The 20,209-nt window shown below is 49.8% G+C and overlaps 1 protein-coding gene across 1 annotated transcript in view; it reads right to left on the minus strand.

Annotated features, from left to right (window-relative positions):
* Positions 1–14,728, minus strand: part of MSN (moesin) — an 80,199-nt gene extending 65,471 nt beyond the window's left edge. The window contains exon 1 of the mRNA XM_020967208.2: positions 14,543–14,728. Within this exon, the coding sequence (XP_020822867.1) occupies positions 14,543–14,554 (12 nt within the window). The 5' untranslated portion in view covers positions 14,555–14,728. The remainder of the gene's footprint in view (positions 1–14,542) is intronic.
* Positions 14,729–20,209: the final 5,481 nt, after the last annotated feature.

A 20,209-nucleotide genomic window follows, 5' to 3' on the forward strand; every position in this document is an offset into this window, starting at 1 on the left:
AAAGCACAGAGAATCTGTCCCCCACTATTCTCTGAGGAGAGAAATGGGAAAAAGTAAGCAAGCTGAAGGTCACACCCTTCCCCAGGCCTCTGATAGCCCCGCCTTGGAATGCTGGGCCCTTCTGAGTCCCATAGTTCTCACCCTCTAGGGCTTACAGGATCAGACCCTAGGCCAGTGCTTCTCACAATGTGGTCTGGGAGCCCCTGGGGGTCTATGAGACCTTTTCAGGGAGTCCAAGAGGTCAAAACTATTTTTTGTAATAATACTGAGACGTTTCCATTTCTAACGTGGTAAAAATTGAGAGATCTACCCCACAGAAACAAAAGCTCTTGGGGGTAAAGGGAAGAGGCAGCTGGATGGCACAATGGATAGAGCACCAGCCCTGGATTCAGGAGGACCTGAGTTCAAATCTGGCCTCAGACACAGAACACTTACTAGCTGTGCGACCCTGGGCAAGTCCCTTAGCCCCACTGCCTAACCAAAAAGTGTAAAGGGGGTCTTGAAACCACAAAGTTTGAGCACTGGTGACCTAGTCCAATTTCCTCTGACAGAAGGGGACACTGAGGCACAAGGTCCTAGGCCAGGATTTGGATCCAGGTCCTCTGACTTCTAAATCACCACACCCAGCTACTTGTCAGGGACCCTTACTCCCACTCTGTGTTGAGGGATGAATAGGTAATTTCATAAGCATAGGGACCTCCCAGCAAGGCACTTCTCTTCCAATATTAGACAGGTGCTTTCCTCCCTACACCTTAGGATCTTAAGAGTTGTCTGAGGCCACTGAGGGATAAAGTGACTTGTCCAGAGTCTCCCAGTCAGGCTGTGTCAGAGGCAAAACTGGAACCCAAGTCTTTCTGTCTCTGAGGCTGGCTCTCTAACCACCAGGACACAAGGCCTTAATGATACTTAAATGATGTCAATGATGGTCAATGCTGGGAGCTAATCTACTAAGCAAGGGGTGTTTAGGTACCTGCCAAACTCCCCCCCCCCAAACCAGAACACTCACCTCCAACATTCTATATTCTAAGACAACTCCCATTATAGATGAGGAAACTGAGAGGACTTGCCTAAAGTTATATGATCTCCACATGGAGAGAACTAGACTATTAGAGGTTGGTGGTACTAATCCTTTCATTTTACAGAAAAGGAAAACTGAGGCCCAGAGAGATAGGATCTGCCTGAGGTCCCACAGCTGGGAATGTTGCTGTGGGGCTGCCAGGACTGAAACCCAGGACCTTCTGACTCAGAAATGAGTGTCTTGGCTGGCTCTTCCTACACAGGCCTGGCCCAGGAGGAAGAGGAAGGGTGGGAAGGGGGTGAGTCACCAGCACAGCCTCTGAACCCATCCCCCACTCCCCAGGGAGCCACTTGGAGTGACTAGCAGTCACAGGAAGTCCAGAAGCCAGCCTCATTACCTCAGCACAGCTTCTGCCCCCCCCCAAAAAAAAAAACTGCTCAAAAGCACCAAATTAGTCCAAGGCCAAAGTAGAGCCTTGCAGCAACTCCCAGGGGAGTCTTGTATGGATCCGAAGGCCCTCCCTTTCTCTCTAGCCGGCCCCGTCCTACCTAGCTCTCTCCAGCCAAAGGCAATACAGACAGAAGTGACTCAGCCAGAGGTACAGGGAGTTAGAAAGAGAAAAGCAGGGATTTCAGGCCCAGCTAAGAGGAGCTTCAGAAGCCTCAGGAGAAAGGCCAGTGCCAGTGGCTTGTGTTGGGGTTTGGGAACTGGTAAGGGAGGGCAGGGAGTGCAAAAAGGAAGTCAGCTAGTTCTCTAGCCCTCAAATCTGCCTTATTTGGTTAGGTCCCCGTTCTTTTCCCCAGGCTCCCTTCTAGCATAGAGACTCTCAGGGGTTAGAGCTGGAGAGACCATTGAGAACCAGTCAAATACCTTTTACAGAAAGGGATTTTGAGGCCCAGGGGAAAGAAATGACTTGCCCAAGGTCTCACAGAGCTGGGATTCAAACCCAGGTCTTCAGACTACAAATTCTGAACTCTTCCCATGACACTATATCAATATAGTTGTTTTTTGGGGTTGTTTTTTATTTTTGCATCTGCATTCACTTTCAGGCCTAAGTTCCAGCAGGAAAGGGGAACTACTGAAAAATAGTGATTACTTCAGAATGAAGCAGGAGGCCCACAGAGTAGCCAATGACCAAAAATATCCAGCAATAGAAGTCTTCAGGCTGGAATGCCCCAGCCAGACGCTGCCCCAGGTTGTAAGGCCAGAGTTGGGCTTCCTCGTCACTTCCCCAAATGGTTCCTTTTCCTCACCCCGCTCCATGCCTGCCCTGTGACTCTGAGAAAGTCACTGCCAGCCTCTGGGACCCAGGCTCACCATCTGAGGCTCCTTCTGAGTCTTTAGTTCCAAATATTCTCAGAACCCTCTGATATAGCAGCTCCAAAGTATACTCTGTCTAAGCGAAGGGCTAGAGTCTTCCTCAGGGGAGCCACTGGGAAAGTGCTGGCTCTGGCTCTGAAGGTAGGTGACTTGGGTTCAAACCTCATTTTGTGATCTTGAGAATGTCCCTCCCCTTCCCTGGGCCTCAGTTTCCTCCTCTGTAAGATGAGGGTGCTGGTCTCTGAGGGCCTTTCCAACTCTGAAGCTAGCAATTCTATGAAGGGGTTGGGAGGAGACAGACAAAAAACTTGCCACTGGCCATCTAGGGGAAGAATGGATGCCAGTTTTCCCTAACAGGAATATGCCACTCCTACCTTTGTGGTAGGAATATCCTCAAGTCTAAGGCCAAAAACCTGGGCTGGAGTCTGTCCACCCCTCTCCCACCACATCAGCTTCTTACTAGCTGTGAATCATGTCTCTGGGGCTAGGATATCCCTTGTCTCTCAAATGGCCCCAATATCTGCTCTACCTAACTGAGAAATAGAAGGATCAAACGAAATTCTGTGTGGAAAAAGGCTTTCTAAGCCCAATATAAATGTGAGGGATTTTTGTTCTTTCCCAGAATCCTCTGCCAGCTTTAAGCCTGTGATCCTATGAAGCCTTGAGAGCAGTTACTCAAAACCTTATCAGAGCTGCCATCAAAAGGAAAGCTGTATCTCACAGCACCTGGGAAAAACATTTTTAAAAGTGAGACAAGCCTGGCTTCTCAGAGCTAGCCCCAGCTTGAGGTAGCCAGTGCTCAGTCAGTTTGGGTAGGTTGGGAGGATTCAGGCAGGAGGCCTTGAGAGTGGAAAGGCATGGGATGGTAGATGTCACGGCTAACCAGGGAGTCTTAACCTGGGATCTGTGGAGAGATTCCAAGAGGCCTGTGAATTTGGATGAGGGGGGGAAATGACATCTTTATTTTCACTAACTTCTAACTGAAATCTAGTATTTCCTTCAATCACAAATTTTTTAAAAACATCATTCTCAGAAGAGCTTTACAGGTTTCACCAGACTGATACCCCCCCCAAAAAAATGGTTAAGAATCCCAGATTATTTCATTTCCAGGGGGAGAAGTGCCTTGTCTTCCCTCTCCCCACAAAGCCATACCCCTGCCCACTTGTGGCCTAGTAGGATTAGCTCTGAACCCAATTAAACTTTGTGTATAATATTGCCAGTGATGAGCCAGCAGGATGAGGCAGGATAAGGACAAAAAGAATGATAAGCAAAGAAAAGCCAAGGGGGGGGCGGAGTTGAAGCAACTCAAACTGAACCCTGTCCTTCCTTCCCACTGCAGATTGGGCAAACAAACCCTAGGGGAGAAAAAACAACCTGAAGATGGTAGAATTAGGAAAACCTCTGGATTTCCAGTCCATAGACCTGGCTGCATGGGGGATCTTGGACAAGTCATTTCTTTTTCCTGGGCCTCTTCTACCAAAGGCGTTTGCCTGGCTCTCCCTGGTCTCTCCTGCTCTAGCCCTTAAGGGTCTCTGTGCCAGAAGCGGGGCCTGAGGAAGGGAATGGGGACCTAGTCAAATAAGGCAGATTTGAGGGCTAGAGAGCCAGGAAAAGGCTCAGGACTGCACAGAGCCTGGAGGAAGCCTTTAGTCACTGGTTTCCTCTGGCAGCTGGCCTAGGGCCAAGAGGCAAGCTCCCAACCGGCCTACCCAGCAATGCCAGCAAACATCTGTGCTGCAGTGCAGAGGTGGGGCTCTCAGCCAGGGCCCTCCCTGCTGAGACAACTTAGGCAGAGAAAGAGCTGTACATTTGGCATCCGAGGACCTGAATTCGAATCCCAACTCGGCTACTAAATACTCAGGCGACCTTCTTGAGTGAGTCCTTCTATGGGCCTCAGGGTCCCCTGGGAAATGAAGTGAGAAGTGGAGGGGAAGCAGCATTAGATGAGAACGGAAGCTCCCCTAGGACAGAGACTGCTTTTGCTTTTTTCGTCTCATCCCTAGAGACACAGTGCACAGTGCCTGCCATGGTGTTTGTTAACTGACTGATTACCTGATCTAAGGACCCTCCCAATCTGTATTTCTGATATACAAGTGGTTCAGAACTATGACCCCTCCGAAGATCCAATCAGACCCAGACGTCCACCAAGCACGACTACCAGACACCCCTGAGAGGGTCCCCCTCAAACCAAGGCTTCCTTTCCATGGCCAATCCACTTGTGTTCATTATTGAGGAAACAGAGTAGGTGAATAGGGAAATGTCTCTCTGGGCTCTCTTCCATTAATTGCCAGGTTATTTATGAGTTCTGGGAGCAAACTGAGCTCTAAAGGGTTTGGGTCCAGGGTTAGGTAAGAGCTGGAGGACTTTGACACTCCTTTTGTAGGCCACGTTACTAGCTAATAAACCCTCTAATGATTTCACTAGGCTGTTATGGGAAAAAGTAATCAATCAATATTTATTAAGCATCTACTATGTACCAGGGATACAAAGAAGGCAAAAGACAGTGACTGCCCTCAAGAAGCTTACACTCTATTGGGGTTGGACTATCCTAGGCTCAGGGCTCTAGTCCTGGCTCTGCTGTTTATTAGGTGAATGTGTGTCCTTGAGTAACCCATTTCCCTTCTCTGGGACTCAGACGCCTCCTCTGTAAAACAAAGAGGTTATCTGAGGCCCTTCTGATCCTGTAAATTCTCCCAATCCTCACTCTTGCCTCATCCACATCAGTCTCTTGAGGGCCCTTTCTGAAAGGCTTAGCTGTGGGAGGGAAAACCAAGGCTTATCTCAATAATCCTCAAGGAAGGTAGCCAGGCTCAGAGAACATCTAGGTATTTGAGATAGATGATGGAAAATCAGGAAGGAAATGTTGACACAGACCTTCCTCCTTTCTAACCCCTCCCTCCCAAGCCACTGAAATTAGAACAGGTCAGAGCTAGAGGGGACTCCCGACCTTTTGTCTAGACTCTTCATTCTGACAGATGAGACGACAGAGGCCTAGTTAGTCAGTGGCTTTACCAGGGTTACAAACAGCCAAGGCAACTCCCATTCATTCCAGTCCTTTTGTTCTTCCCCTCTTCCTTCGTTCTTTCCACGAGGGCCCACGGTTCGTTTTGCACCCAACTGCCTACAGGTCTCTCTCTGAACCCAATCGCATCTAGAACTGATAGCAACCAATGGATGACTGGACAGTCAGAGGGAATTCTGTCCAAGTCCCTAAATCACAGAAGCTACTGAAGAAAATGCTGCTGCCACTGAGGGACAGAGGGGCCAAGGCAGCTCACACCATAACCTGTGTAAGGAAGAAACACGTGCAGATCTGGCTTTAAGGAACACTCACTTCTCCCAATCCTAGGCTGGACGCCTGCCACGGCTCACTCTGGGCCTTGCTGAGAAAGTCACGCCAGCCTGGACGTACAAACACACGGACACATATCCCTCACCTGGAAGATGGGGGCATCAGCTCCCCGTATCACAAGGAACGTGGCATATTGGAGCACAGTGGCTCACTTCTTGGGAGTTACAGATACAGTCCCTGCTTAGTGTACTTCAGAATCAGCTGTAGGAGCTGAGGCAAGAGGGCTCCTGACTGCTGACTCCACAGCAGGGCCTGGAGAGAACCAGCCAGGCACTTTCCTCTTCATTTCTGAGGTGCTCTGTGGTCTCCCTTGCCATTTGGAAACCTCAGACTTTTACTTACCACCATTTAATTCACCTGGAAGAGACTGCACTTACCTGGCAGCCAGCTGAACCACCTTCAGATCTTCTTCCCTACCGGGAGGTGTCCAATGCCCAGCCAAATCCTGTCCCCCCCTCCCCTCAGTGACCCCCCCTTCTCCTCTGAGCCATGTCACTTAGACATGGGGGGGGCACAAAATTATTGTTCAAAATCAAACACTGTAAAATATGGACCCCCTTTTCACCATTTACTGTGTAATTATCCCCATTTTACAGATAAGAAAATAGGCTCAGAAAAGGGAAGAAACTTACCTAGGGGCACGACAGAAGGTGGCAGAACAGGGACAGTTTCCCATATCTTACAACTCAAGACCAATTGCTTCAAAAGTGTTAGATTCCCCAGTTTCCAGGTTATCTTGCTGAAGGCAGGGGCCACGTTTTCAACCTCAGTTTTCCCAATCCTAATTATCATAGGATCATAGAGGCCATGGGATCCAACCTTCTCATTTTATAGGTGAGGAAATTAAGGACCTCAGATATATTCCTGACTCCAATCCAGCACTCTCTCCACCAGGCCACACTGACTGTGGCCTGGCCTTTAGCAGGAGCTCCATAAAATGTTGGCTGGCTCCCATGCTCCCTGGCCCCCGCAGCAGGGCCTGGGGCAGCCAGGCCCACAGCAATAACTGTTTGACCAGGTCCCTGCCACAGCTACGGGGATCTCCACCTTCACAGAAGCCTCCCTCTTGCTGTCTGCCCGGCCCAGATGGGCATAAGTGAATGACCAAGCGAGTTCAAGAGCTCAGCACAGTCTCACAAAATGGGGCTGAAAGAGCTCACCCTGCCTTTCCAAACCCTCGGACACCTGGGGCAGCCAGGCCTGAACAACAAGACAAGGCAAGACTGGAGGACGACTTGTTGGGGAGGCTTTGGGGGGGGGGGGGGCAGGATTCTTGTTCAGGAGAGAGCCGGCCTAAATGACCGTTAAGGACCCCTTCCAACTCTGATGATGTGAATACATATTTATAGCTCAGAGCTCAAAACTCCAACAGGGAGGGAAGAAGTGTGTGTAAAAAGGGGGAGGGGGGTGGGGAGGAGGAAGGGCGGGAAGTCATTACAAGTCCTCAGAAGAACTGAGTCATCCGCTGAGGCCTAAAAGCCCTAGGCTGACTTCCCACTGCCATGTGGCTGGGGCCATCTTATCTTGTTAGCAGGGCAGGAAAGGAAAATCTGCCAGGATATCAATCTGGGGCCCCAGGGGGAAGAAAGACAGTCTAAGTCTTGACTGCCTCATAAACAGAGCGGCCCTGGGAATCAGGCTACCTGGGGTCTAATCTCAACCTCCCCAATACCACTGTAATCCCTGAACTACCAAAGTATGTGTGTGGGGGGGAGGAGGGAGATGAGAAAATGTACCCCTCTTACTTCTTTTCAGAAGTGTGGGAGGGGGACTATGGGTGAGGAACGCTGCATACATTGTCAGACTCAGCTGATGTATTATTGGATGACTTTTTTCCTTTCCTTTTCATTTTTTGTTACCAGGGATGGCTCATTGAGGGAGGGAGGGAAGAGGGGTATTTTTGAAATTGAAGGTGATAGAAAAACAAAAGCTAGCAATAATCTTATTTTTTTTCCTTTTCTCACTCAGCAAAAGGATTGATAAGTGATTTCTAGTCCATCTTCTCCCACCTTCTAATCCCCACCCACCCCTTAGTCAATCAGAAGCCACTTACCTCCTTTAAGGCACCAACTGGGGGGGGGGAGACTTAGACCCCAGCTCCATGTGGAACAGAAACTGAAGCTAATATTACTTACCCAAAAAGGCTACTCTCCTCAGAATGACTCTATACGCATATGTGATATTCCCTGTCCATGCTCCTGTTCATTCCCATCCCCCCGCCCCCCCCCCCCCCGCAAAAAAAGAGAGAAGAAAAGTAGAGAACTAGGCCTATGGTTCTTGAAAACCATGAATCCAAAGGAGAAGGGCAGAGGCCAATGTGATGTAGTGATCAAATAAGCTTTGTGTTACATCTCCCACAAACCCAGAGACTTTAGTTAGCCGTTCCCCACCCACCCAGCTCTCAGCTACATACTCTCCCAAGGCCATGAAATCACTCCATTTGGTGTCTGGCCCTAGCAGGAAGCTCTTCCCTACTGCCAACCTGGAGCTGGCAATACTACCATCTCCCCTGTTGCTTCTTGTTTAAGCCTAATTGGAAACTGAGGACACTCAGTCCTTAATTCTCCCTAGACTTCAAAGGTCTGAAGACTCTGAGACCCAGACCCAGTAGCATTGGGCTCTTGATGCTCTAGTCAAATAGATGATTTCTTTTTTTTTGCTCCCCCAGGCCCTGTGATTTCATGGGTGTAGAGTGACCTGTGTGAGGAGCTCTTGTCTACCACTGCAGGTCAGCGCCTTTACGGTGGATTTCTCATTCTAGAGTTGCCTGCGCCTTGATTAAAAGATTAAGTGACTGGCCCAAAATCACAATGTCAGTATGTGTCAGGGCAGGATCTGAACCCAGGTGTCCCTATTCACTCCACCAGGATGCCCCATCAAAGTCTCAATAATGATCATGTCTAATCTACTCATTTCCTAGGAAAGGAAAAAAGGCTATTTAGGCACTTAAAAAAGAAAGATAAAGTCAGAACTCCAGACTGTGAAGGAAACAGAGGCACTGCCCCCCCCCCCAAAAAAAGCTAGCCAGGACTACATGCCTGGCCCTTACCAAAGCTAAGAGCCTCAAAACTCCAGGGGAAAGGAAATCCCACTCCTTTGGTTCTTCCTTTCCCTCTTTGCATCCTCCTCCACCAAAGTCCTGAGCTGACCCTCCCTCCTAGGCCTGCCCTTTACCACAAATTAGAACCTGAAATCAAAAGCTGGGTTTTTTGGCTCCACTGAGCATGAAATGGGCAGAGATAAGCAGCAAAGGACAAAACCAGACCCCTCACTGTGCCTGCCCGTGCAGTGACCATAGGGAAACTCCAAGCGCCTGGCTTTGGAAAGGGATAGGGGGAGGGACTTATTACAGCTGGGCTTATCTGGACAAGGCCATTTCCAAATGAAAGAGCAGCCAGCCTGAAAAGAACATGAAATCCTAGGGCCAGAAAGGGCCTCAGAAATTATCAGCTAGAATCTAACCCCCAACACCTCGAGGTGGGAAACCAAGGCCTCATCACCCAGGGAGTCAGGTGGGGTGGGGAATGTCACCTTATTAAATCTGGGGCTCTCCCCAGGACACCCCATGCCCTCCAGATGTGGCCCACACAGCCCCAGTTGCCTTTCCAGAGTACCAGCAGGGCTGGACCAAGGATTAAGAAGAGGCTTCTGGGATTCAGCCTTTCAGATTCAGCACGACTAAGCCTGGTCAATCTAAAGGTAAACCGCCCCCCCTTCTTCGCTGCCTCCCCCACCCTTAACTGTGCCTTATACCTATTCATAAAAAGGGTCCCACCAACCTTAGCACTTAAGAAGATAAAAGGATACCCAGAAGAAAAGAGGATCATGGGATTTTAAAGAAGGAATGGTGCTCAGAGATCATCCATGCCAACCCCCTCTTTTCACAGATGAGGGAGCTAAGGCCCCCAAAGGGGAACTTCACACAGCTAGGAAATGGCGATCAGCTCCACGCTTTCTGCATCCTTTGCTCCCTCGAAGGGGCCCCCTAGAGTAGGGGGACAATTACTGTTAACAGCTCAGTCCGTCTACAAAGGATCTTCAGGGCTCTTATCAAGCATGAGTGGTAGATCTGGTTGGTATTATTAGCCCTACTTTACAGATGAGGAAACTGAGGCACAGAGAGCTGAAGGGACTCTTGAAGCCTTAGGACTCCTAGTCCTGGGGTCCTTCCACTTGGCCACCTGCCTCTGGCATTGTCTTATTATCACTTCCCTCCACAAATCGGTTCATTTCTACCTTTCAGCCTGCTAGTCTACAAGTCTTTCAAGGGCTTTGGAAAAAAAAAAAGATCTTAACTAAAAGGGCAGAATTTGGGGTGCCTGTTTCTAACTGCCAGAATACAAGGTCTTTCCAAGTGGCCCCTGTACGAATCCTAAGGCCTTCCCATCAGGAAGGGATTGGGGGGGGAGAGTGGAAGGAGAAGAGGGGAGGGGGGAAATTAAAGGAAAGGGAGTAAGGGAGAGGGAGGGGAAAAGAAGAATGAAAGGCATGATGAGGAGGGTGGAGGGGAAGAAGGGGACAGGAAATCAGAGAGAAAAGGGAGGGAAAGGAGGGGAGGGGGAGAAGGAGGGAGGAGAGGGGGATGAGGAAGAAGGGAAGAAGAAAGGACAGGAAGAGAGGGAAAGGAAAGGGAGGCAGGGGAGAAGGAGGGGGAAGAGGGGGGAGTAGGACAGGGAAAGAAAAGGAGAGGTGGAAAAAGGAGGGAGGGGGGAAAGGGAGAACAGAGAAGGATGGAATTTTTGACTACCTTCCTCAAGATTCTTTGGCTCTGAAATATAAGAATGCAAAAGAAGTCTTTTTTTTTTTCAGGAGGGTGGCTTTTGTTTTTTAAATAGCTGCAAAAATCACCCATCAAGTACAGACCCCAACAGATCAAGGGTAGCCATTCTGGTCTTAGGAGCCCTCCAGGCAGAAGAGACCAGACAGTTCCAGGGCCCTAGGTCCAAGCTATACGGGTCTCCAGAGCAGCTTCTCCCAAAGAGCCAGCTTAACTGCCACCTTCTAAAGAGCCTTTCTGGATTCTCCCACTTATTAATGTTCCCCTACCCCCTTTGCCTAAATTAATTAATTAATTAATATAACATTTTGGATTTACTTATTCAACTACCACATTACTTCTCCTAGTAGAATGTGAACTCCTTGAAGGCAGGAAGTAGTATGTCAATTTTTTATGTCTCCAAAGCCAGCCATAGCATCTGGCATACAGAAGGTGCTTAACAAATGCTTGGAGCCTTAAACTGAAAGAACGTGATTTCCCCATCCCTATCATTATCAGCACACCAGCTTCTCCCTCCTATGCTCAGTAATATTCTAGAAATGGCCAGAAGCTCCTCTATAGGAGGGAGGGGGAGGAAAGGTAGCCCCCTCCTCCTTTTACGATGTTATTAGCTAGAGGGTAAGAAGTGGTCTAGGGCATGCCTTTGGATTCCCAGCACTAGAAGCAACCAGAGTAACGAGTTAACAGGAAGCACCTTGTTCTGCAGTGAGTGACATCTGCAGACAGCTCACACTCCCATCATTCACCATTCTGTCCTGGGAACCTCCCCCCCCCCATCTCTGAACCCTGCTCACAGAGAGAAAATGGACTTTTTCTTTGGGGGGAAGAGGGAGGGAAAGGAGAGAGGAAGACATCAGCAGGGAGCATGCTAGCCATGCTGATATGATTTAAGGATGTTACTAAGCCAGCAGAAAGCAGCCCCACCTCAGCCTTCGCCACTGTGGCCAGCCCCCAATGGAAGTGACAGAATGATCGATTTCACCAAGCCAGTAAGACTCAGAGGTACCCTCAGAACCAATGGGCATTCATTTGCTGAGATGCCCGATGGCCAACCAAATCAAGCCTCAAGTGATGCCCCTCTGAAGCCACAAAGTCTCCAGATTCCAGTTTCACTCAAGCCCTAACCCCACCTTCTATGCAGCCCTTACCCCTAAGCTGAGCTGGCCTAGCTGGGAAACACAAGAGTGTTTCAGCAAAGAGATCTTAGAAGCCAGCCCGTCCTATCTCATCATTTTATGGATGCAGATGAAGTGACTTAGATATCTAAGTTCCCACAGGAAATGAGCATCAAAAGTGGGGTTTGAAATCCGCAGCTAATGCTCTCTCCACTGAGCCACACTGCTTCCTCACCCCCTCTGTGAAACAAAAGGGGGAAGTAGAGGTAGCCGGACATAGCAGAAAAGCTTAGTCTCAGAAGACCTAGGTTGAATCCTGGCTTTGCCAGGGCAAGTCATTTCCCACTGCTAAGTCTCCGTTTCCTCTTCAAATCACTAACTCAGGGAAACCAAGCTTTCCCTATTTCTCAGGACCATGTGAGGATAAAAGAGGTAGCTCGTAACCCCTTTTTCCATCTGCTGTAGAAAGGGGCAACAATTACCTAGAACCTACCAATTTCCTATTGCTGTGGCAATCTAAAGTAGATTTTTTTTTAAATGCTCCCGATCGAGATTAGCAAAGGTCATTGAGATAGATAACCTCAGACTCATCTCTCCATCCCTCGGAGTTCCCCTAACTATTCAGGAAAAACCCCACCTTAAAAGCCTGCAGGCTCTTGGAATGCTCTCTAATAATAATCCTAGCAACCAAGACAGAGGACTGAGTGTATGAGTGTGAGAGAGAGAGAGAGAGAGAGAGAGAGAGAGAGAGAGAGAGAGAGAGAGAGTGTGTTGTGTGTGTGTGTGTGTGTGTGTGTGTGTGTGTGTGTGTGTGTGTGTGTGTGTGTGTATGTGTATAAGTTCTGTTCTCAAAGCTACTTTCTACTCTGGATGCAAGGAGAGGAAGAGGGCTTGGAAATGCCCTTGCTTGAAATCAGAATCAAAACAATAATGAACACATAATTCCTTAGAGTATCAAGCCTGAGGAAAACTAGGGTGTTTTCTGAAGACTGAGGTTCTGGGAAGGGAAGAAATGCTAAGGCTGAGTGAGGCCGGAAGCCAGCCACCAAAAGCCTATTCGAATTTCACACCCCTACCCACCCACATGCTCTCCATGCTCCAGGTCTCTGATCTGCAGCAATCATCCAGTGTTTGGTGTGCAGGGCGCAATACTGGATAGATACACCACCAAAGACCCCACTAACATGGGGTTGGGGTGGGGGAAACCAAATCCGACACAGGTATAAGCATAATAAAAAAGTGCCAGTAAAGAGAGGGGGGGAAGGAAGCAGCGATAGGTAGCACTGGAGTTGGGCTTTAAAAGATGGGTATGAGGTCAACAGGTGAATAGCAGGAGGAAGTATATTTGAAGCATGAGAAACAGTAAGAGAAAGAGCCCAAAGAAGAAAGGCAAGGGCTGGGGAGGGGAGGGAGAAAAGGGGAGGGGAAGACCCAGTAAACCATCTTGGCTGGGTTTTAGTAGCAAGCAGCCCCAGGCTCTGGGGCTGACCAAGGCCTGAAAGCAGTTATTGCAGCCTGTCTGGTGCTTGGGTTAGGACTGCACCCTGAGAAGTGCCCTGCCCCCCCCCCAAGCAGGGGAATCATCCAGGCAGGTGGGGAAGAAGAGAGGTGACCTGCATAATGCATGCAGGGCTTACTCACACATACCCTTCCCTCCCTACACACATGCCCAACGCATGCAGCCACAGTTCCCCCCCTCCCCTCCTTCTCTCCCAGGCCCCACTACTAAGAAGAGTCATCTCACAACTGCATGGCCAGGGTGAGATCAGATGCTAGGGCCTCTCCAAAAAAGGTGGGGCTCCTTAGAGAGGAACCAGCCCCCAAACCCCCTGAACTAACAGCCACCTACTCCCCAGAGGTTCTCCCCTACCCAATTAAGGTGGAGCTTTAAAAATTTTTTTTTTTTGTTTTGTGTTTTGAGGTGAGGGTGAGGAAAGAAAAGAGACAATCATTTCCTTTCCAAGGAAGGTAGCAGGGCAGGGCAGTACCCCAGCTGGGGTAATTGTGGAGTCAAAGAGCTCTGGACTTGGAAGTCAGGAGACCTGGTTCAGATTCTGTATGACCTCGGGCAAGTCATTTCTTTTTCTGTACCTCAGTTTCCTCATCTCTCAAATAGAGGAGAGCACCTTGTGAACCTTAGAAATCGCGAAAGAGGCAGTGTGGTACAGTAGACAGAGGGATGAACTTGGGATTTTGGACCCCCAAATCGAAGCCCAGCTCTTTCACTTACTGCCTCTGTGACCCCGGACAAGTGACTTAACCCCTCTGGACCTCATTTTCCTCCCTCCCACAAAACGAGAGGGTATTCTGAACCACGCTTTCAACTGTGATCCCGTCCTACTAAGATGCCCTCCTGATCTGCCACATGCCTCCAGTTCTGACACCCCCCCTTCCCCGCAGTGGGCAGGGGCCATCCCTCCCCCAAACTTTGTAAGCCCCCACCCCAGGAGCAGCAGCCCAGCCCAGTGCCCGACAGCGGGCGGGAGGGCAGGCGGGCACCAAGTGAATGCCTGTTGAATGCCGAATGACTCCGGCGACAGCGAGGAGCGGGTAAAGGAAGCTGGGACCGTGGGAAGCGCGCTCAGCCGCCCGCAGCCCTGACTCCAGCCCGGAGGATGCCGGCTGCGCAGGGCGGGGTATCCCCACCCCGCCCGACAGCCCAGCCCAGCCTAGACCACGGGCGGGAGTTGGGGGGGGGGGCGGCGGCCGGAACTCCGAGCCTGGCCCGCCCCTAGCCACACTCCTCGAGGGCCCCCCCCCCGCCCCGGCCCACATGCTCCGGCCCCAGGGGCGCCGGGGACAGGGAGAACCCACCCGGGGAGCTGCCGCCCAGGCGCCCCGCGACCCCAGCGACCCCCGCCGCGGGCTCCATGATGGTACGCCCCCAGCCCCTCCCCGGGGCAGCTGCCGCGGGCACGCGCCCCGGCGGCCACGCGCTCGCTGCTCGCCCCCGCACTCACCGTCTTGGGCATGGTGGCGGGCGAGTTGGCGAAGTTTCGCGGCAGGCGGTGAAGACAGGCGGCGGCCGCGGCTCGAGCTCGAGGGGTCCGGGGCTGGTTGCGTCCCTAGAGGCAGAGAGGCTGCTGCTCGGCTTCCTGCTAACGGATCTGACTCGGCAAACCCCACCCAGGAAAGAGCCGCCCCGGGCGCGCCGGCCGCTCCTTTATGTGGCTCTGGCTCCCCCGCCCCTCCCCGCCGCCCGCCCTCCGGCCCCGCCCCCAGCGCCCGGCCCCGCCCCCCGCGCCCTCCCTCCCGGCTCGGCCCGGCCCGGCCGGGCCCGACCCGCTAGGGAGGCAGCCCCCCGCGGGGCCCCGCGCCCCCGCTCGCACTCCGGCTTTTCCCCGACAAGGGCCCCGCCCTTCCTCCCCCTTTGGATGCGCGGATTGCCTGGGCAACCTGTGGCCCCCATTCCCTTCTCCCTTCCTTCTCGTAGTTGCCCCAGAGCCCTCGGGCCTTCCTCTAGCTCCTGGTCTTCTTCCTTCCTTCCTTCCTTCCTTCCTTCCTTCCTTCCTTCCTTCCTTCCTTCCTTCCTTCCTTCCTTCCTTCCTTCCTAACTTCATTCCTAACTTCCTTCCTTCCCCTGATCAGCAGCCCTCGATCTCTGCCACCTCCCAGAATCTGGCTGGTCTCCAGTCCTCCTGTGCTGGCCACTTACTTCTTCATACAAGATGCTCCATTTCCCATACCCGTACCTTTACACTGGCCATCCGCGGTGCAAGCAATTCAATTCACTCTTCCTCCCCCCCCCTTCCTCAAGGCTATGGGGGCTGGGGCACTAGAGCTGGACGTTAGGTCTGGCCCAAATCCCATCCCTGCCACTTATCACCAGGGAGACATTTAGCAAGGCAACCTTCCTCATCAGTTTCCTCGTCTGTAAAAAGAGGGAGTTAGCCTAGCTGGCCTCTGAGAGGGCAGAGAATAAGCATTCATTTACGTGCCAGGCACTGTGCTGAGCGCTTTACAAATATTATCTCATGAGACCCTCACAAGAACCCTGGAAAGGAGATGCGGTTCTGATCTCCATTTTACAGGGTCCCCTCCCAACTCTAGATTTAGGGTTGTATGATGTCTCCTAGAATCCCGAGTTTTCCTCAAAGTATAGCTGATCCCGACTTTCAGCTGCTAATCATTGCCCCACCCCATTGCTTGTCTATATTTTGTATAAACTAACATGTATACATGATGTTTCCCCTGATAAAATGTAAGCACCTGGGGGGGGGCAAACACTCTGACTCTTGTTATATGATAGGTGCTTAAGAAATGCCTGTTGATTGGCATTTCAAGTTCTCCACAATCTGGCTCTTTCCTCTCTTTCCAAGTCTTCTTACACTTTACTCCTCCTCCAAACGCTCTGTAATGCAACTACACTTGTGATTTCTCTTCCTCGACACTCCCCCCATCTCTGTGACTTACACTGACTGTCTGTCCCCCATGCCTGGAATATGTCCCTCCTCACCTCTCAGTTTCCTTCATGACTCAGCCTCAAAGCCTAGCTTCTTCCTCTGTTTTGGAGACCTTTCCAGGTCCCCCACAACCCTCCTGCACCCCACCACCAAGTGCCTTTCTCTGAGATTACCTTTCATTGATTGTGCATATATCTGGTAAGTATTGGGGTTTGTTTGAGCGTTTGTTTTTTGCCTTTCTTTGTACGCCCAGTGCTTAGAACAGTGCCTGGCACATAGTAAGTACTTACTAAATGCTTGTTGACCCACTGACTGAATGATTCTGAGCATATCATTCAACCTCTGGGAGACTCAGTTTCCTCACACACTTCGGGCCACAAAGTGTTATTGTTGGGAGGAAAGTGCTTTGTAAACCTTGAAGTGCCCTTGAAATGTGAGATTAGACAATCATCTACCTACCAGAAGAACGGCATACTGTATTAGGGGAAATGAGACAATCCCACTTCTGACACACCTCTTTGTGACCCTTTTCAAGTCACTTAATGTCTCAGTGCCCCCGGTAACTCTTTAAGACTACACACCTTGCAGAGAAGCTGCTGACCTCCATTGGTAGAAGGGATTTCCTCACCAGGGAGGTCCCTACACTGATGAAATCCCAGGTGTGGATCAAAAAGACAAAGCCAATCTTAGGGATGGGAGGGACCTTAGAGATCTGCTAGTCCAATCCCCCCATTTTATAGAGGAGTAAACTGAGCTTCAGATTGGGGAAGGGACTTGGTAATGATAAAAAAAAAAGTGGAAAGAGCATTGGACTCCAAACTGGGATTGGTACACACTAATTCCAGCTCTGCTAATTCCTGTGTGACCATAGGCTACTCACCACCCCTCTTGTCCTCAGTTTCCCCCACTATATAATAAGGTGGTTAGACTAAATTGTCCCAAAGGTACATTCCAGTTCTGATATTTCTCTGTTGGTTAGGAAGATCCTACCCCACTATACTTTTGGCCAAGGACCTTCATTTTCAGTGAGGGGGGGCAGAGAGAACCTCTGGTATCATTTAGTCAACAAACATTTATTAAGCTGCTATTATGTACCATTTGCTGTCCTTAAGTTATTAGGGATACAAAAGGGCAAAATATAGTCTCTGTGGCAGGCAGCCCCACCAGCGGCCACTGCAGTAGTGGGGAGAGCCTTGTGGCAGGCAGCCCCACCAGCAGCTACTGCAGTAGTGGGGAGAGCCTTGTGGCAGGCAGCCCCACCAGCAGCTACTGCAGTAGTCCAGGTGGGAGGTGATAAGAGCCCACAACAGGGTGGTGGCAGCATCAGAGAAGTGAAGGGGGGCATATAAGAGAAATGTTGAGAAAACAGAAATAAGATTTGACACTGATTGGATGTGGGGGTGTGAAAGTGAGGAGGGGAGGATGACAGATTGTGAGCCTGGGAACTTGAAGGATGCTGAATTCTCCCCATCTTACTGGGCACAAGTGAAAGAGTCTTAAACATATAGTCAAGACCCAGGAATTCTAGCCCCAACCCCACTATTCTTTCTCCAAATGAAGTCATTTACTTCCAGGCCTTGCTTTCCCCACCTGTAAAATGGGGCTCCAAACTTTTTATGGTAGCAAAAAGAAAAAAAGAACTAGATAGAAAGTGTATGCCCTTGATTGGAAAATAACTGAACAAATGATGATTTGTGAATGGGATAAGAAAGGTTGACCCTGAGGAATTCCCAGATGCTTGGGAACACTTGCACCAAGAAAGCAGACCAGGACAAGGATATACATACACAATCACTACAATAATGTAAATGAAAAACAACACTAAAAGCCAGCTGAACTCCAATGAAAAGAAACAGCCAATACAGCAGGAGACAATGGACAACAGAGGACTGAACTTGGCAATCCTGGGACATGAGTGTGAGGGACTTATCATTTCCCCCTTGCTGACCCTCAGTATCCCCATCTGTAAAACAGACCACCTTGTGAAACACACCTCCTTTGGGAACTCTGGTTGCTGAATGTTGCACAAACTCTCAGATAACAGTATCATTTAGCTTTGCTTGTCTATTTGTTTGTGAGAAAAACCCAAAGGGCTGGGACAGGGTGAGATTGGGAAATCTCTATGGTGTAAAAAAGAAAAAAAATTAGATGGAGTAGCAGCTGAGAACATTTGCAACCTGAACCCCTAAATTCAGAACATGTCAACTTTGAAATGCTACTTTTGAAAAAAAGAGACTCAGTACAAAGCACTCTCCAACTACATCATCCACTCCCAGCCCCACTCACTGACACTGTTCTTTCTTCCCAGAGGTTCAAGATGTAGCTATGGTTAAGCTTCATTGCTGGCCTCAGTCTATGACTAAATTCCATCCCATGGAGACCTGGGGGGTGTGTGTGTGTTGGGGGGAGGGATCCAAACATACCTTGGCTTTCCCCAAATCATTAGTCACAAAACCTGGGAAAGTGTAAAGCCCTGAACCCCTCTATAGCAAATATCTTTCCCTTCCTTCCTCCCACTCCCATGGATTTGGATTCAGAGAACCTGGGTTTGAATCGACCTTCTGCCATTTACTAGCTCTGTGACCTTGGGCAGGACCTCCTCTGTTAAATGAGGGAGTTGAATTAGATGGTCTCTGAGAGCTCTAGAACCAAGGAATCAGAACTGGGTGTTCCTGGATCGAGGAAGGCCAAGGCTAACTGAAATCTGGGGCCTGGGGCTAGAAGAGTGACCATTCTCACTTACACAGACAGAGCTTTAAGCTTTAAACTTTAAGGAGAGTACTTTTCTGGAGATAACTCTACGATGTAGGTAGGGAGTACAAGGTTTACTGTCCCCAATTTGCAAATTGGGAAACCGAGGCTTCTGAAAGGTCAGGTGAGATGCTTATGGAGGATAGAGCACTGAACCTGGACTCAGACCTGATTTCAAATCCTGCCTCAGATACTTATTAGCTGTGTGAACTCTCAGCCTGAATTTCCTCAGCTGTAAAATATGATAATAATAACACCTATTTCACAGGGTTTTTGTGAGGATCAAATTAGACCATATCTACCAAACACTTGGTAAGCTTTAGGTCTGTAAAGCAGATATTAGTTTTCACCATTGCATGTGAGTGTCAAAGATGAGATTCGATCTAGTACACCTTTCTTAGACTCTCTGAAGCCTCCTACCCGTTCCCTGTAAGGGAGCAGGACGCCATGGTCCCTTGTTCCTTCTTCCCTTCTTAATCTCTGCCTCTTCCCTGTAGCCCACTGGTCAGCATGCCCACCTCCCAGAAGCCACCATCCCTGCTCAGCTTTCCCTTTTGACCAGAACAGGCCCTCGGGCCAATCTGTGCTGAATGGGCCTGAGACTAAATTCCTCTCCTCCCTCCCACTGTGTGTGTGTGTGTGTGTGTGTATACATTCTGCAGGGAGAGTGGTGGAAGGGGATAGGCCAACAAAGGAGGGGACCCTACGATAGGAAAAAGGAAAAGGGATGAGGGGATCCCCTCCCCACACTCTGGCTAGAGAGCATTGCCAATAACCTGAACACTCTCTGCAGATCCTTCCCTCCCTCTCCAGTTCAGCCCCAGCTCTTTTCTCAAAACACATTGTGATGGGCTACCCAAGGGTTACAGCCTCTTCCCTGGGTGAGCAAGTAGGATTTTCCTCTCCCTAGTTCTCTCCTTCCCTAGTCAGTCTCCCACTCGTAAGTCAGCAGCCCCACTTTGCACCGAGCCTTTCCATCCTATTCATTTTTGACCAGAGCAAGTCGGGCCTTTCAGGCAACACTCTGCTCAATGGACCAATGACTGAAGCCTTCTATCTTCCTGGTGGGCTTTCCTAGGAATTAATAGCCCATGCCACCTGTACACTGGGACACTCGGAGTCTCTGCACACCCAGCCTCAGGAGCTGCTGCAAATCTCTGATATTCCCCTAGAGTTAAACCATCTTTGAGCAGAGCTATCAAAGAATGGGGATAAGATAGGGATCATATTCATTCTTAAGGTTCTCCAGGGAATTAGTCCTTCGTAACTATTCTGTAACCTACTGGGGTGTCCCAGTGGCAAAAACCGCAACCCCCAACACTATATATAGATGGAAAATAGCCCCCAACTTACTAAGAGCAGAATATCTAAAATGTGATTTAGTTTAGATGTGTTGATTTTTGAGTTAAATATTTATAAAGGAAAACTGGAGTTCCTCACATACACTGTAAATTGACAACAATGACCAAAAGG

The sequence above is a fragment of the Phascolarctos cinereus genome, unplaced genomic scaffold, assembly GCF_003287225.1.
Source record: "Phascolarctos cinereus isolate Bilbo 61053 unplaced genomic scaffold, phaCin_HiC Scaffold_8;HRSCAF=390, whole genome shotgun sequence".
NCBI lineage: Eukaryota > Metazoa > Chordata > Mammalia > Diprotodontia > Phascolarctidae > Phascolarctos > Phascolarctos cinereus.